Source organism: Bombus bifarius, unplaced genomic scaffold (assembly GCF_011952205.1).
Source record: "Bombus bifarius isolate JDL3187 unplaced genomic scaffold, Bbif_JDL3187 scf7180000008213, whole genome shotgun sequence".
In the NCBI taxonomy this organism is placed as follows: Eukaryota; Metazoa; Arthropoda; class Insecta; order Hymenoptera; family Apidae; genus Bombus; species Bombus bifarius.
In genome coordinates this window covers 406,958-421,177 of record NW_022884516.1, presented here as the reverse complement: position 1 = coordinate 421,177, position 14,220 = coordinate 406,958, and the positions used below count along the sequence as shown (strand labels likewise).

Here is a 14,220-nt window from a genome sequence, read left to right as displayed (position 1 = left end):
AGAACGTTTACGATGACAAATCGATAAAAAATAGCCGAATGCTCGATAGCTGCGTGTTCCTAGAAGATTCGTAAAATACGCGTACACTTATCTCGATATCAACGATATGAAACAACGTGGAACATAGTTTTCATTGTAACGCGGCGATTTCTCAATTCACTACGAGTTAAACGAGGCGTTTCCAAAGAAAATATTAACCGTTGAAATCGGAAAAATGGAAATAGCGGTTCTTGTCGTTTTGTCATCGAGTATCGCGCGTTATGTAATTCGCATGAACGTAAACAATAAAATAACGGTTTCGAGAATGTCGGACGCGTCGACTTATTCCGCTGCAAAAATAGTTGGGAAATGTATAACGAATTTACAATCGATCATCGAACGTACGTACGAAGGGAGAAGACGGATATACGTGTAGTTATGTCTGCCGTTATGTTCACCCGTTAAAACTATGCATTTTTCATTACGCAAATAGTCGCGTTTCTCTTTTGCGCTCGACGCTTGATATTATATGTTAATTACGCGTTTAATTAATACGTTTCCACATCATAGAATCGTTTCTCTCTCTTTCTTTCTTCGAAAGATAAATAAACATTTCCAGCTAATTTCAACGAACGTGAACTTTGACAAATTCGGAAAATAATATCGCATTAAAATCTATTCGTTCAATTTGCCTCGAAAAATTCCAATTCTTTGGCGAATAAACGTACCATCGTTGATACTGCTAAGATAAATTAACGAGTTATGCTTCGCTATACCGAGAGTATACGTAGAACATGCATGTAAGCGATGTCACAGATGTTATCGCGAAGCAGACATTACCGTAGCATTTTTCCTTTTCACGGAATACGACGATCAAGAAAACAGAGAGTGCAATGGTCTTGCGTATCTGTAACGGCGTCTCGATGACTGCAACTATGTTTCTTAAACGAGAAACGCTCTCCCAAGTTCTATTAAAGTCGCTGACGCGGAAACGGAAATGTTCTAGAAACCGGGGCACTAGAGTGCATCCTCGTTACCGCAATTCGTATCGCGTATACAAAACGAGCGATAAGCGTTTCCTTGCAACGACGTGTGTCTATGACATGGAAAGCTTTAAAAGTTGCGCGAGACGGTATCAAAATCCAGCCGAATCGAATCGTTTGTCTTTCGCCTGATATCCTTCGCGACACGCACAGAGTCTCGAAAGCGTTCGCCAAATTCTTCGTTCCTACGTTTCGAAGATTTATTAGATGCGTCCTACGTTTCGACGGGATTGCTTTTTCTTCAGCCATGGCACTGCATATCGATGGCATCGACTGTAACATCGAGTACGACGAAAATGACACTGACGGATACCGTCCATGCTTTTCCAGCTATTTCGACGGTCGAACGTCGGCGACAATTTTCACGCGAAGCTACATCCGCCGATTATCGTTCGCATCTCGATTTTGAGTCGCGCGTGATCGAACATAGATCGATCTCGTCTTCGATCTTCGCGCTTTCGGTCTTCAAATTATATTACGGTAGATATTTTGAAGATACGATTCCGTTATACGTATCTGTACTACGTGTATCGTATCGCAACGCGTTAAAAACTTGAAAAATTCAAGATTCCATATTTACGAACAGATTTGCCACTAGTGCGTGATCGAAGCGACTCGAGGTACGCTTTAGAGGCATATCGCGATCCTCGACGTTGATACGTAGCGCGTGGCGTGCCACGAGTTAACCGGAGTACAGGCAGGCGAGATACCAATCCTGTACTAGAAAATTTACTTCGGTTCTTAAGAACGTTTCAACGAGTGTCGCGCTTACAGGTCTCTGGGTAACTGGCCGTTCGCCGAGTTCGATAATCTCGAGCGATGTACCGATCCGTGCGAACAGGTAGATTATCGACGATATATTTTCCATAGGTATCCATTCGGTAACGAACGTCAAAGGACCACCGCGAGCTAATAAAAGTAAAACGAGATTATCACTCACCGGTATCTTCTCTTCGTTTCGTCAAGTACGGCAACGATCCCAAGTACCGCTTCCTTATTCGAAATTCAACGTCGCAAACTACATACTATATATACGCAAACGTATAACGTAGTTTCTCAATCTCTTCGATACGGCGCTTGGCACATACCGTCGTACGTATGCGACGGTTGGACGTAGCGCCAGACACATGTACCTACTTTCGTGTAACACACGCCTCTTAACAAAGTACCGTTCGTCTCTGGTAACGAACTGACGATCGCGCGACCGCAATCGTCGGACTGGACGCGACAATAATCTATAAAGATACGCCGGCAACTATAACAGCACGCAATAACGTTTGAAATTGGAAGAAAGATTTCAGCGTCTCGATACGTTCCCCCTAATTTCGACAAAGTCGCAAGAAGAAACGATCAAAGATCATTCTGCTCGTCGATGGAAAAAGAACCCTACGTTTTTTCGATGGAAACAACGCCGGTAGGTGTACAATCCGGCTGATTTCGATCCTCGTGCTATGTCCGCGCGTATACTTCGATCGCGTGCCAACGAACAATAAATCGGGAAACGTCGGTGTTATCGATTTCGCGACAAATCGCGTCAGATTACGACGACGCACCTCGTGTCACCGGGAAACGATAAGCGACCTAATTACGCGACGATATTCCCACGTTTTCCACGACTGTGCCTATTTTATCACGCTAAGAGGCATGCATCTGCATATACGTGTATGCGCGTCGAGTTATAAATAGTACGGTAAGTACAAGGTGCGGGCGTTCCGCCATATACAGACTACATGGGTTATAATAGTTCAGGTGTATACCTTTTATAGCTATATCGGCTTCCTCGTACGTACGTGCTTGTAGATACGTAAGAACCACGTTTTCAAAGTAATATGGAAAACTGTATTTTTACGTAACGCGTTACGTTAGAATCGTTCGTCGCGTTCTACGAATAGGTAGCGTGACGATTTTTTCGTCGCGTCCTACCGATCCGCGTTACGGAGGAATCCACGTTACATCCGGATTCACCGTACAATAGCCGATAACGAGCGTAAGGATGGTAGGAGCGGCTGAACAAACAGATTTCAATCGTATCCAGCTCGGTCGAATTAGAATTCCTCGGCTCTTATTCCGGATATGTCAGTGTCGCTTATAAGACGAGCTTCCGCCGTAATCCTACGATATATCGTATTACCAGCCAACAACGCTTACTCTCTTGACGATCTTACGTTCGAACGTTCGGAGAAGCGCGTCTCGTGCAGTAATTTTCGACGCAAACGTAGTTTTACGTCGTCGACGTTTATTCGATATCGAGACATTCGCGAGAAAAAGAGTCGAGTTAAAAAGATTCGTTAAACAGGTACGTTCTTTCGCCGAGGAAACCGCGTACAAAATAAAAAATAGTAAAAAATAGTAGTTGAACGCTGAATGTTCGATACTTTGATTCGAATATGTTAAGTATATGCGTATCGTCGAACGTACAGGGTGTTCCGTTTGAATCCAACGTCTAAATCGTTTCTGCCGCTGCGCAAGATAAGAACAAAAAAAAAAAAAAAAATAAATAAATAAATAATTGTAAGAGGAATTTAAACGGTTTCAACGCGTATATTCAATGGTGATAGAAAACGATCTTGCCAAGGTTATCTTAAGATTATTCCAAGGTCATCGACATTTCCTTTTTTTTTTTTTTTCTTTCGCGTACTGACACGTTTTCTACGATGCAACGTCGTGGTCCTCGTCGAACGAAATTCGGCGATCTACGATATCCTGACCTTGAAGCGATCTCGAAGAAAAAAATAAGTTTAGATCGGATAACGTTATAATAAGTAATAAATTAACTAATTCTATCGGCTTATTTATTACGTTCGGAATTCTCGTTATCCGTATCAACGTACTTTTGCACAAAAGTATATAACTCTGCGGTAAATCAAGGGAAAATTTATTTTCTCTTCTTCGCTGTCGCGATACGCTGTGTTATTCGACGGTAGACTTTCGAGCGATCTTTGATCGAAAGTGAATCGTGTGGTTACACAGTTCCGAAGGAATTGTACCGATCTGGAAACATCGTGATTCAACAGGATTCGATAAACAAGGTATTTTTGTACGTGAACTTTGTGACAGCTAGCTAGCTAGCTGGCAGATATCGAGATAGTTAAATACGCGTAACGTGCATTATCGTCCCATTATCGTCCTACCGCAATGTGCTCGTTCGATCTAATAAATTAAGCTGATTTATTATATCTACATTATCGCGAATCAAGCTCGCCGCTTCTCTTCTTCGAGGTCGCTTCAAGGTTTCGACGTCTCGGGTCGTTAAACCTGTCTCAGCGTCGATCGATACGTACGAAAAACAGACGTCGATGCGCAGAGCATGGATTTAAGACGCGATCAAAGCAATTTTTTTATTTTCGATTATCGGATCGCAACGCCTTATCTTTAAGTGCTGTAATAATTTAGATGTTCGACTCGAGTGAAACACCTTAGATCGAGTATATCGTAGCGGATCGAACGTCACAAAAATATCGAGTAAATGGTGTTTCAAGACGACGCGATGCGACACAGATACTAACCCTATTTTAGGGTTATTTAGGTTAGATCTTGCGAGCGATTAACTACGTTCCAATCTGTACAACACCGTAAACAAACGAGATATTTCGAAATAGAAAAGAAATTGGTTCTAGTTGATCGAACGTACAGTGATTATTAAATTTGCGGTCGAAGAGTTACGTTTTTTAAATTATTCCTGTCGTATCGCTAATAAACGGATAGACTGACGTAATAGCGTGCTTGATAAAAGTTTCTCGACTAAGAGGAGATTCGTCGATTTTGTTTCCTTTAAATAAATGGAAAAACGGCGAAAACGCGACTGGAAGATCTAAGGAATCGCACTCGAGCCTTACAATTTTTTTTTCAATAAGGTCCGTAAAACGTTTACGAGTAAATACAACGAAAATCTCTATTCCGCTGAAACTTCCGTTTTACGGTTTTACGAGTGCCGAGAAAGGACATCCGCTTTAACAGATCTATACTTGTAGAGGATTAACGATCAGGCCCGACCCTCCCGTCTGCGACAAACGCAACACGGTAAACTGCCGAGGAAAGAAGATGATAAAAGCAGTACAACTCGAACACGAACGAAGTCGTGTTTGCGGAGAATCCCCGGCAAATGGGTTCGAACACGTGCTTTCCGTATACGAGACGTTCGATACCGATTTTCTCCTCCATTCGAGGTGACAAACACGGTGCACGCATCCCCAGCCCCTTTATCTCGCTTCGACCTCCAGCGGCTTAAAAACGCCGCACCTTTTGTCGTCTTTAGAGATCGCTGGTTCGTTCCGTCCGATAGGAAAATCCGAGAAAAGCGGATTTCCTCGGCATAGAAAACGCTGGCGTTCGATTCGCCGGATACGAGAGGATCGCTTTACACCCAACTTCCGGCAACGTTTCACCGTACCTGGTTCGAAAGCCGACGACGGGCTTTCTTCGGATATTTCGGGCCAAGCGACGAAAAGGGATCAAACGAGAGATCACCGACGTCAGCTGTCCCTCTCGCGAACCATTCTTCGTCATTCCCAGCCCATCCCATCCCATCCCATCCCATGACAGAAATACGTATCTATTCTTTTGCCGCGCGGTCATTATGCCACGTGGAAATGTAATTCGCACTCGCGAATCCGGCTTTCCGAACTTTCTCGCTCGTCCACGGTTTCTTCTGGTTTTGGTTTCTCTATCTTTTGGTCAAAATTACTAGTTAACGACTTATCGATCTATACGAATGCCCGATCATCGATTATATGTATACATATGTGTTGTTGGAAAACAGTCAAACGAACTGGAACGGTAGCGTCACTACACAATGGCGTTGATAGGGATTTTATCGCTATTTCCAAACGTTCTCTACTGTCAACGTGATTCTCGAATACGATGCTAGGATAGATCAAAAGTAACGAATGCTGTTTTTTTAAATAAACATAGTAAAAGTTACGGTCGAATCGTACGAAAAAGGAAATAACCATGTACGAAAGTAGAAGAATTTATTACCAAGATACAATTTCACGTTCGATACAACGCGCGCATAAAAATACTTGGTGATTTGGAACGTGTTATTTTCGTTATTAGCTGTTACTTACAAATTCCTGCAACCAACTCGCGCTACGTTTCGACGTAATTACACGCAAATTATCTCGTCAAGTTTGCCGGCGAGTTCCAATTATACGCACTAACGTATCTGTTTACGTTACTTCTGTCATTGGGTACAATGACGTGCTCTACAAGGAGCACAAGCCAAAGAATGTCGCAACGTGTTAGAACGTCTCGAGGTGTTCCTCGCTTCGGTATCAAAGATGACGGTAACGAACGATGACTAATAGCATCGACCGTGCATCATCCGATAGAACCGACGAGTTCGTACGAGTTCGTTCGGTTCGTTGTCCTTCGTAGCTGAAAACTAGCCTGTTTATTCGCATTTTGCGAGTTACGCGTCTCGAAAGCACGACAGTTTGCTGAAATACGAAAAAACGTTTCGTCCGACGTGCCGAGCGATCGTCCAAAATAAATACGATACGCGTGAATTTACCTTCTTACGTTCGTCTCGTACCTATTAGCTGTACTTATATCGTTAGTATGGTTAGATCGAAGAGGAAGTTTGTCACGCGAGTCGAGTACATTCGATGTTCAGAGGCTTTATGACGGTAAACGTCAGACGCAATTCTAAATACGCCTGTACATCTACGGACAAGGTCCGAATTCGGAAGAGCGATCGTCTCTCTTTACGGAACGTCGTTGCAACGACAAACACTCGTAACGCTATATTCTCGTAAAAACGCGGATCAGCAATGCAAACGAGAATGTGCACCTCCTGTCACGTTATTCGCGGAAAGGTAAGATGGCGATGACATTTTCTCAAGAAACAAAACGATGCATCGAGAAGAACTTGCTAGAAATTGTCCAGAGACACGAAGTAGATGGGTATTGGCAAATATCGAACGCGGCCGTGTCACGAGCACGTTTGGCTTCTGTACGAATTGCCAAATCGCCTCCAACCGGCTATGGTGTGTTGCCAAATCCTTTGGATCGTGTGTTAACCTGGTACGAAGTACGGACTACGAGTTACTTAGAGACGGGATAGGGTGACTAACCGGTATAAATTCATGTACTTTGCGGCTTTCGTAAGAATTACAGGTTTTGCACGATGCTTACGATCAGCGATAGCATAATTTCAAAACTAAACGGTCCAAACGACCGATTAAAATTGTACGGTGAAAGAGACACGGTGAAAGAGACTCGGTACAGAGGCAGATATAGAACTAGAGTTTCGAGGATCGAAGGGAATCGGTCGCGACATTTTTGAAAACACGAGTTCCGCGTCACAATTTCGAACTGCCTTTCTCAGCTTCTTCGTAAATTATCGACCGAGAGACAAAGGGGACTCGACGTTCGCAGCTTTCGATAAAAGATTTCGGCGGATTGAGATTTAAAGCGTTTCCGAGTACGTTTCATCGACTATACACTCGTTAACCCTTTCTAACGTTTCTTAACGCGCAAGTTAAACGATCGTGTATTCGCATTTCGTAAGCCTCGTTTCATTTCCTTACTGTGTAAAATATAGCGCGCTGTTGTACATTACGCGAGTAAATGTTAGCCATACCGTCACCAAATAATCTATTTATATCGAAAATACGAAAAGTCAAGAAGGGTAGCCATCGTACATATGTAAATGAGAATAATAGCGAGGGGAAATAATTCTCAGGTCTGGAAAGAGCGATCGATATTATATTTCCGAAACGAAAGAATGGTAAAGGTTCGAGTACTTTGACGATTTTCACGGATACCGATCGCTATTGTATTTTTTAGTAGCCTATTCCTTTCAGCGGGGATCGTGCCCATTTTTCTGTTTCTTCTGTTTTACCTTTGAACGCGTTCTTTATCTCGTGTCATCGATTCTACGATCGTCGTCGATACGATTCGTCGTATTCCGTTTCTATTCCGAAAAAAACATCGATCGTTCGATCAGATCAAACCGGACGACAAAACGCTTAACGTTGTTGGAAGATCTCGTCGAAACATTCTACTTTTCCTATTATTATTTTCTACGTTTCGGATTCGAGCGAAAAGGTGCGCGATCGGCTCTGACCTTTCCTGCCAGCGAGTAAACGAGAGGGTTAATCCGAGTTCTGCATACCCCAAGTAATTTTCCAATTCGTTAGCAGCGCGTATTATTACGCGTTGTGCGCGTTAAGCAACGAGTCGAAGGAAAAAGGCGAGACGCGATACGAGTTGCGGCAGCCTGTTCCTCGTAAGGTATTCATCGATCATCCGAGGTCACGTGTCTTTTTAAATGGAAATATGCCGAGAATACGGTCGAAGAAACCACCTTCCTTTTTGTTGCACGAGGTGCCAAATTTTCGCGAAATTTCGATGAAAGAGTAACGTTTCTCGTACAAAGGTTCTCGCGTTTTACAAAATCCACAAAGTATCTGGTTTCAGAAAACGGAAATGCTTTTAGCGAATACTTGCTATTAGCGTAGCCGGGCTATTTACTTGGAATATCGTATTCTTATACGATAGCCGAAGGAACGTACATAGAAAGTTACATAGAAAGCATCGTCGCTGGATCGCCGCGATGCAGAAGAGAACCGAAACCGAGACGACGACGCTGAAACGAGGCATTTTCTCGTTCTTCGATCCCAAGTAATTCTACTCCGGTGTTCGCGTGAAATACGTACGCGTGCACGTACACTTCGATATTTGGTGGGCAATGCGGCCTGTCTGGGTAGGCAGAAAAAACGTGGCCTCTGCACGGGACTCGATACTCCCTGGCAGCTTGCCTGCTTTAAGGTCTAAGGTATCCATCGTATAATCTTGGTTATCTCGTACCGCATGCCTCTGCACCGGTCTGCAGGCGCATCTGCCATAGCCGAAGAAAGAGGAAATTGCCGCGACCAGGCCCATGATCCGTAGAGAATGGACGTCGTGTTCTTGGACCGCACCGGTGCGCGTATGCATCTAACACCTGCCTCTGCGAGTTATTCCGCTCCTGCTTTTATTTTTCCCTCTTCTTCTTCTTCTTCTTCTTCTTCTTCTTCCTACTTCTGTCTCTTTCCTATCTTTGTCGATTACCTTATGGCGCTGGCTACTGACTGCGAGTCAGGGAGAGAGAGAGAGAGAGAGAGAGAGCGAGTAACAGAAGTAATAACACAAAGAAGCAGGGCTCGTGCTGCTCGTCCACCCGACACATCGGTTATTCGATCTTTGTGGATTTTATGGTCAACCCGACCATATCCGAAATCTCTGGAAACTAGCTATTCGGGAATTCCTCTCGTACGATGCGTCACGAAATTTATACAGTTATAGTCGCTCGATATAGAAAGCGTTTTTAGCTTTCGATTTAGTACGAGGATCTGATCGTTGTTTTACGTAGACGAAGACGACGTCCGTAAGAAAATATTTCGTAAGGGACACGAAAAGTAATAAAAAGTAAGATGTGACGAACATCGTGTACACAGATGCGTAGGTTACTTGTAACATTAGAATTATCCATCGTATAATTTCAATTGCTTTATGTTACTTTATATTTCTTTGTTCGCTTCTCCCGAAATTGTCCTTCGAAGAATTTTTTAACGTATTTGCCTTTTTTCGCGCGAACGACGCGATAGGCTTACAAATAGGCTTACAAACGACGAAGAATTAGATTTCTTTGGCATCTATCGTTAAACTTCGGAAGCTTTGGCAGTCGATCGTTATCTTATAACATGTATGTTTTTATTAAATTATAAAATCATGACAAAGAAATTTACAGGTAATAGTTGAAGGAAGAAACACCTCCCTTAAATCTACAACAGCGAGACACGAATCCAAAAAATATTGCAAGTAACACCGTCGGGAAAGTGAGTTTCTCCGCGAATGGCAAGACAATGTATCATCGATTTCTCAGACCTTCCTCGTGGCCGAGAGCACGAGCACGAGCACGAGCACGAGCACAGCGATCGAAGGCTGCATTTATTTGGGTCGTGGACACCGGTGAATTATCTCTTCGATCCTTCCGCTCTTACGACGCCTCTGACCCCCATTCCTTCTTCGTTATCACTCTTTATCACGTATTTACGACCGTCTTGCGGTTACTTGTGCATTGTTTTTAACCGATGCTCGCCAAGTATTGCGAAACCACCGTCCAGACGGTATTACGTGCTAAGATCGTTATTACCAACTAAACATCCTCGTCCTCCTCTTTCGTTCATCGATCTAATCTCACGGACGATGAAGTTTCGATAGAAACCGACGATCGGTCTACCATCGCGTTTTATTATCCTACTGCGTTTCTACTTCTACTCTGTCCTCTTGAAGCTCGATCCAAATAAAAGTAGAAATATCCGTGAAATATTACAGTGGCGATACTTTTCGACATACTTCTCTTCTTATACGCGCAAGATTGTGCGTTATACCGATATTTGAAAAGAATCTACCTTTCTTGAAAAATGTTCGACAAAGAGTGCTATTCTTATGCAACTATATCCGAACAACGTAGTTAACGCTTAATACACACATACGAATATATATACGCGCGTATACGAAGCGTATAACGATAAAAAAAACTACATCTTCGTTCTCGTTGTTAACTGTCGTAATTTATGAAACGTTTTACGACGATGGAATTACACTTTTTACAAGTCTCCTTTCAAATAAATTTTCTAACGGTCTCTTCTAACTTTTTTTTACGTATAACAACGTCTTTCGTTAAAAGTGAATCTATCCGATGTTGGCTAATTTGTACGTAAAAACATTATAGACGCGTTTTATCTAAAAACATCGAAGATTATTACCGAAGTACATGCAAAAGTGATATTAAAACATCGAAGGTCCTTCCGAGCCGTATATTACCTGTGATAAGATAACATTTTCTAGGGTTCTTGGTAACTCGTTAACAACAAAAATACACACAACACGGTACGCTTGCCATTTTTTTAACCCGTACGAAACGAGGAGAACATTATGCCGTTTTACCGAATATCTTTCGACATCTTTCTAAGCAACCAGCGTTTAAAGTACGTTATGGCGTTTAATTATCAATTGCTTTAGATTTCGGAAAATGTCGGAGAATGAAGCGCGATCTCCGGAAGAAAAGGAAAGACGGAGAGGTAAGACGGATCCGGGCGCTAGCAGGCACGGCAACTTCATGAATTATTACCAATTCCATCCTGCGGAAGAGCGCGTGCGACAACTTCCGTGTGGCGTGTGGCACTCGACCCATCCGGACCGGAAATACGTAGGCCTAGACGTTGGCTGTAACGCGGGGGTAAGGCTGAAACAGCTGTCAGACGAAATAGGACGAGTCGACCGTGATCCGAAGTTACAAACGACAAGCGCCTAAATTTAGACGGTGTTATACCTTTTCGAATATCGCTCGGAACATAGTTTCTTCCTGAAATCCTTCCGGCCCTATGCTTTTTAGCAACAGGAGAAACATTCGCTTCGTCGGTGATACACGCATACATTTAATTTACCAATGACTTACTAGAGATTGCGTCGATTAATATCGAAGCTAACGGTCGATATCGTTGTCTATATCGTGAATAACTAGTATTTCACTTTTATATCGGATAATTACACGTTATACCTTAGCCTTCTTAACAGAAGCTATTCATTTAGGCAATATTTAGGCAATATTAGGCAAAATTCTCAAAATTCCATTGAACAAACTTACTTCGGTCGTATTAGTAATTTAGTGGTACAAAATCAATTGACAAAACGATACGGGGCCATAGAAGAGGTTTCTTGACCAGAGAACGAGCGTAAAAATCACAAATCGTATTAATGGTTTCAGGATTTAACAGTCGCGTTGCACAACTTCCTCGAGAAAACCTTATCTACCGATCAAGATCTACCGAAGGAGATTTGTTTGCTCGGCATAGACCTCGATCCTATCTTAATCGAACGGGCACGGAAACGCAATCCACGGCCGAATCGTATCGTTTTCGAGTGTCTCGATTTTTTGATCGAGGATCGTAATGGGACACTGGACAAGTATCTTCGTCGATTGGAAAAGTCACGCTTCGACGTTGTGTTCTGTTTCTCCGTTACGATGTGGATCCACTTGAATCACGGGGACCAAGGACTGATGGAATTTTTGCAAAAGGCTTGTTCGATCACAAACATGATCGTGATAGAACCTCAGCTTTGGAAATGTTATAGAAACGCGTCGAGAAGGCTCAAACGATCAAAGGGTGAAGATTTTCCATTATTGAAGACGTTGAAACTCACTGGCGATCCAGTAGCGCATATTGAACGCATATTGACTGAATTTTGCAATTTTCGAAGAGTCACGATTACCAAGAACAATGAGTGGAAACGGAGTCTATTAATTTATAAAAAGATGTGAGCTATCGCTTCCAAGATCGATGAGACTCCATATGTTAATTGAAGTCAAACGACCGAACGACGATTTTTTCTTATGCGAATGCGATTGGAAACATTAAAATACGATGGTTGAAATAATTTTTGATAGCTTTAAGTCTCTCTCTCTCTCTCTCTCTCTCTCTATCATAGGTCCGGTAACTGTTTTTTAAATATATTTTATTATTATATCACGCTGTATAAATATATTTACAAATATGCGAGATATTTAATATTTTCTTTATTATAAACAGTGTGTAATTATTCTTAAATATCGGTTTAAATAATATCACTTACAATATTATATTTACAGAAGAAGAGTCTGAAATTTGCAAGATTCTTTTGCCTTGCACTGGGCAGTAAGATATATTGTATTTTTTTGTTTTTATTATAAATAACAGCTACCTTTGAGATATACATACGATGCATTTGGAAAGCAAAGATCTAATATTTGGGAAATTTTCTTTCACATATACCCATCCTATTTTCTATTCTGTACGATTAAACCTAATTTATTAAATTAATCTCATTATTTTCATACACATTGTTGTATGTTATATTTATAAATCAAAATGAATCAGCGATATGTGTACATATCGGTAAGTTAATTCGAAAAGTCAGTTTTATTCCAACAATATAGTAGAAGTATAGTAAAAGTATAGTATAGTCCACCACTGTAGTGACGAATGATAAGTAATCGCGCGAATATCGAAATATTTCAGTACTACGTGAATCCGTGCATTATAAATATCGAAATTACTATATTATGTTTTCGTAATTAGTTCCTGTGTAATATGACGAGAATCGATATGATTATTTCAGTTAAAGGCAACAATCTTCGTTAGTTTGATGAGAAAAAAGGGGCAGAAAGGATAAACAGTCAAAACAAGTTGAGGTTATAATTGTTAAAGGGAAGGATTCTGAGAACGACGCGAGATGGCAATACCGTACGAATGTTTGTTCCGCTGATGGTGAAGTACCAGCATAACAACAAACTGACATGAATTCTGCGAGCAAGGTAAGCAAAAAAGCAACCATTGTCGCCGATTTTAGGCAGTTTCCCGCCATATAATATTTAATGGTCGTTCCTCCCCACCGCTCGTCTTCCTTTTTCTACGTGAGTCACGTGCTTTTATCCTCGAGTACTCTAGCAATGGAGTCTGTAAGCGGACACAAGGTTAGGTTATGAGTGCTTCTAACATTTTTCTTTTATTCTTTCTTCGATAAAATTGTTTGATAGACGAGTATAAGTTGTATTCCTCGATGAAAATTCCTGAAAAAATAAATATATCGCTATTAATCATATGTCTGACGAATTAATCAACATTTTAAACGTTATCTGTTTTAGGTTGGTGAAATTTTCACCGCAGCCGGGGCAGCATTTAACAAGTTGGGAGAATTGACGATGCAATTACACCCTACGACTGACTCGCCAGCAGGGTAATTAAATAAAACACATATGTATTATCGCCTTTTGTCATAAGTAGCGGCAATGCGCGTCTAATGCTTTCGCTTAAGTTTATATGAAACTATGTACTCTAGAGAAACGCGGGAGAATGTCACGTGGTTTGACGTATTTAAGCATTAACCAATCAGAAACGTAATACTGTGCATCTACAGCTTTGTCCAAGTACTATATTAGCGTACATCCTTTGAGTTTGAAAATTTTTATTGCTATAACTTTATCATTCGTTGCGATTAAGAAATACACGAAGATATTATTAACTTCTCTTATGTTATATTTAACCTACGTTATATAAGGATAACTTAAATATTGTTTACGTTTGTATTCCTTTTAATACGTTTTACAAATTGTCAATGCACGTGGATAAAAAAGGTATTATAGATTTTACGCTTACAAGTGTAGTTGGGA

The 14,220-nt window shown here is 41.5% G+C and overlaps 2 protein-coding genes across 4 annotated transcripts in view; both read left to right on the top strand.

The window, feature by feature from the left end:
• LOC117210986 (chromatin complexes subunit BAP18) overlaps positions 1-14,220 on the top strand; it is a 43,389-nt gene that overhangs the window by 28,444 nt on the left and 725 nt on the right. Inside the window, exons 2-3 of one of the 3 annotated variants that reach the window (XM_033454492.1) lie at positions 13,170-13,365; positions 13,696-13,787. In XM_033454492.1, coding sequence (XP_033310383.1) covers positions 13,348-13,365; positions 13,696-13,787 — 110 coding nt within the window. In that variant the 5' untranslated portion in view covers positions 13,170-13,347. The other 2 variants (XM_033454493.1, XM_033454491.1) reach the window with 2 other exon arrangements.
• On the top strand, positions 9,794-12,488 carry LOC117210985 (probable RNA methyltransferase CG11342). The gene is made up of 3 exons (XM_033454490.1): positions 9,794-9,977; positions 11,034-11,250; positions 11,779-12,488. Exons 2-3 carry the CDS (start codon positions 11,044-11,046, stop codon positions 12,331-12,333), a joined length of 762 nt encoding a protein of 253 aa, XP_033310381.1. The 5' UTR covers positions 9,794-9,977; positions 11,034-11,043; the 3' UTR covers positions 12,334-12,488.